At 33.4% G+C, this 3,783-nt stretch overlaps 1 protein-coding gene across 1 annotated transcript; it reads right to left on the bottom strand.

Moving 5' to 3' along the window:
• Positions 1-2,678: 2,678 nt before the first annotated feature.
• On the bottom strand, positions 2,679-3,570 carry LOC139885225 (protein GLUTAMINE DUMPER 2-like). The gene has a single exon (XM_071869163.1). It carries the CDS (start codon positions 3,499-3,501, stop codon positions 3,076-3,078), a length of 426 nt encoding a protein of 141 aa, XP_071725264.1. The 5' UTR covers positions 3,502-3,570; the 3' UTR covers positions 2,679-3,075.
• Between the last annotated feature and the right edge of the window lie 213 nt (positions 3,571-3,783).

Genomic DNA, 3,783 nt, shown 5'->3' with positions numbered 1-3,783 from the left:
ATGTTGTTAGAAAACAGTAAGAACGTTTCAGATTCACCATTTACAACATATAAGCTCATGAGTTCCACGTTACTCTAAAATCAATTGGTAATAGAGTGAGGTTCTCATAAGCTTATATACATACATTTCTTTCTATCAATTTCCGATATGGGACTATTATACATTTCCTTAACCGATTATTTCCGACAAAACACGTGTTAGTAATTTGAATGTCTTCCCAAATATGTGTGTCGATCACTCTTATTGACAGTATCTTAAAAATGTGACCTTTCAGGTGGTAAGGAGATGGATATGTTGATGGTGGTACCAAAGAACATGCATTCTGAAAATAAAATTTGTCTTGAAATGTAATGGAGTAGTGGTAAATGAAACGGATACAAAGCAAAATGCTTCCTATTGTGCAGACACTAATAGTACAATCCAACAATGCTTGGTTGTACAACTAGCCAATAGGTTAACCCTACCACTTCAATTCATCTATCCAATAATCTGGTCAGGTTTTCTCATTTATTCTTTCAAATGGCAAGTCATTTTCTTGCCCCGCTATCATTTGTATAAACCACCAAAAAAGATGTACCCTCTTGTCTACCATTGTAAAAAATGTAGAACCATAAAAAAAAATCAATTCCGTTCAAAAGTATTTTAGTTAACCTCGCCAAGGAGCATTAGTGGTAAGAGCGTCTAGCTGTTCTAACAATAAGTTTCATATTAGGCCAGCTCAAGCAAGGGGCGGTACTTATTGTAACCCAAAGGGGTACCCGCCTCGCATGCGAAAAAAAGGTGTGTAATAAATTATAATTTTCAGGGATAAAATTTTCTTTTATACTATTTGCCCCAATTTATTATTTTCGCCCCCATGTTATGATCTCGAAGTTTCGCCACTGAGCTCAAGGTCAAGTGGCTAGGTATAGAGTTAAAATGGTTATCTAGATACCTTAATTAGGCTGCTTTTGATAAAGTTGAATAATTTAGCGCCGAATGGTTAATAATCTGAACAATTCAAAGTCTCTGAATAAAATTTTCTTTTATACTATTTGCCCCAATTTATTATTTTCGCCCCCATGTTATGATCTCGAAGTTTCGCCACTGAGCTCAAGGTCAAGTGGCTAGGTATAGAGTTAAAATGGTTATCTAGATACCTTAATTAGGCTGCTTTTGATAAAGTTGAATAATTTAGCGCCGAATGGTTAATAATCTGAACAATTCAAAGTCTCTGACTAACTAAGTTCTAAAGAAAATAAGCTGTTTGATAATTATTTTGAATAAACAATATGATTTGGATAAAATTACCTTATTATTGTGTTAAATGAGTAAAAAATTCAATATACTTGTTTGTTAAGTGTTCTAGATATGATTTGAAGGAAGATATTACATATATTATAGGTGATTAAGGTGCTTAATGGTTATGAGTAATTCAACATATTCATCATTCAAACATTTAACGTTAAAGCATTCAATTAAGAGGTAAACAAACATTCATAGGCTTCATACGGCTGAATGCAAAAAGGACGTATTCCATGATTAACCAGAACAGGAAAACTTAATCTATGCTTTGCTTACAGTTTTCAAAAGTTTATTACTTACTTGATGCAGTAATTGATAATGAATAGAAATGCTTCAAAGAATGATACACAAGTATTTCATTACAAGTTTTCTAAATATGCAATGTACTCTTCTTCACTTATCCCTTTAACTTTTTCACTAAATTAATATGCCTATATGTCCCAGTGCTTTATAGCTAGCACTAGCTTGTTTTGTTTCCTTTACTTTTGCATCTTCATTATTCGTACTATCACAATTTCAAGGAATTTACAAGTGGAAAACACACATTATATGAGTAATATACTAATATGGAGTAGCTAGATTTCTATCTTTATTCTTTTGTAAAAAGTTGAGTAATATCTAATCAGATTGAAGTGAAATTATGGACATATTTTGGTGGATAATCGACTCACCATGCAGTATTTATTTTATATAATGATGATACATCTGTGTTTGAATTTCGGGTAACAACTGGGGATGGCTTTTGAATGTTGCTAATGATAAATAATATTATAAGAAACAGAGATCCCCTGCTTTTATTTATGCAAATTATTAGTTGATCCTTAACCTATGAGGCTATGACCCTGGATACAGTTCAAATGTGTTTGAAGAAAATGTAACAACGTAACATGATGGTAAACTATTGTGTTCTGTTAGGCAATTCTTTCTTTAGCAATCATATCGCATACCGCTAGAAGGGACGAAACTAGGATAAATGATTGAGGTAGCAATTTTCTTTTTTTATTCTCTACCTTTTTTACTGAGGTGAAAATGTTAAAATATCACTATACCCTTAAATTTAACCGAATTGGTTCTCGTTAAAATATCTTTAGAAAGGTGTAAGGTTAAAACTTAACTAGTCGCACATTTTTTGTTGATCAGGAAAAAGGTCGAAAGTGATCATAGGATAACACGATTATACCGCATACATTTAAAAGAAAATACTCGTCAAAATAACCTAAACAAGGACTAAAAGAAAACCTTATCCGTTTTACCCTTATATCTATTTTTATACAATTTGAAATTTGTTTAGTAAATTGTTCCTCCACCCTTTAATCCATTTTAGATTTCTTTAGTAGATTGTTCCTCACCCCTTCTCCCATTTTTTGTGTAATTAGTTCAAGCAACAATAAAACTTGAAAAGCTTAATATAGAGCAATTGTATTAATTAACCCTTAATTCAAATTACAAAAAGTGTTGAAACAATCATCCTAATCAAAAGAACACCAACACCTTTAACAATGATTCTTTGCCTAGCATTCCCATCCTACACCAATCTTCTTCATCCCTTGTTTCTTTGAACATAAGCAACAAAAGCTGCCCTCTTTTGCTCGTTTAATTGGTTGCCAATCGAACTTTACTTGAAAACGCTTCGAATTGACATTTTGCTAATTGTCACGACCAAAGGAAGCTCTCATCAAATCTAGCTTGAAACACACAATCAAGCACAGCCGCTTTGTCTATCTTCAATTTTCACCCAAGAACATTTTGAAGAATACGAATAAATATATAATTTTTCTCCTTCCTAAATCGCTAAGAAGCTATTACTTGTTTGTCTTCCTCCAAATTCGATGATACGTCAGAACATGTTGACGTGTCCCTAGAACCACAACTACCAAACGATGACGCTCTACTTGAAACAGGTGTAGCCAAAAAAGTTGGTTTTGCTTGTCCCGCCATAATTACCAAATACTTTTCTTCAAATACAGGTGGCAGGTCCTTATCATTATCATCCCCTTTTGAGTCTCCGGCCTCAAGATCTCGTTCTCCATCACCCCGATTCTCCATATCGCCTGAAAGTTTCCAGTAGGAACAAGCAAGGATTAAGAGTGCAAAAGCAATGAGGCCTAACATGGCTGCAAGGCCTCCAAATAAGTACGGCACTGGCGAGTGCCATGGCGATCGTTGATAAGGCATCGACGAAGATGGAGCCATGGGAGAAACTGTTTGTGACATCATTAGTTTAACAAATGAAGGTTATTAATTAATTAGAGAGAATTGAATAAAAAGGTAGATGTTTATGTTTGTTATTTGTAAATGAGGATTGACGACTGTTATATCTAGTGGGCATTTATAGGATGAAAAAGTTGATGGTTTTAAAATTTATTTCAGTTTTATCTTCCTTTGTGAAATAGAAACAGTAGTGATCAAGTATATAATTATGTATGGCGTCATTGTATGGGGCCTCTAGACAACATTATAGTTATGGGTTATTCTTGATAATGATAATAATCAACTTTA

This window comes from Rutidosis leptorrhynchoides, chromosome 1, assembly GCF_046630445.1.
Source record: "Rutidosis leptorrhynchoides isolate AG116_Rl617_1_P2 chromosome 1, CSIRO_AGI_Rlap_v1, whole genome shotgun sequence".
NCBI lineage: Eukaryota > Viridiplantae > Streptophyta > Magnoliopsida > Asterales > Asteraceae > Rutidosis > Rutidosis leptorrhynchoides.
This window is presented reverse-complemented; position numbering and strand designations above follow the sequence as displayed.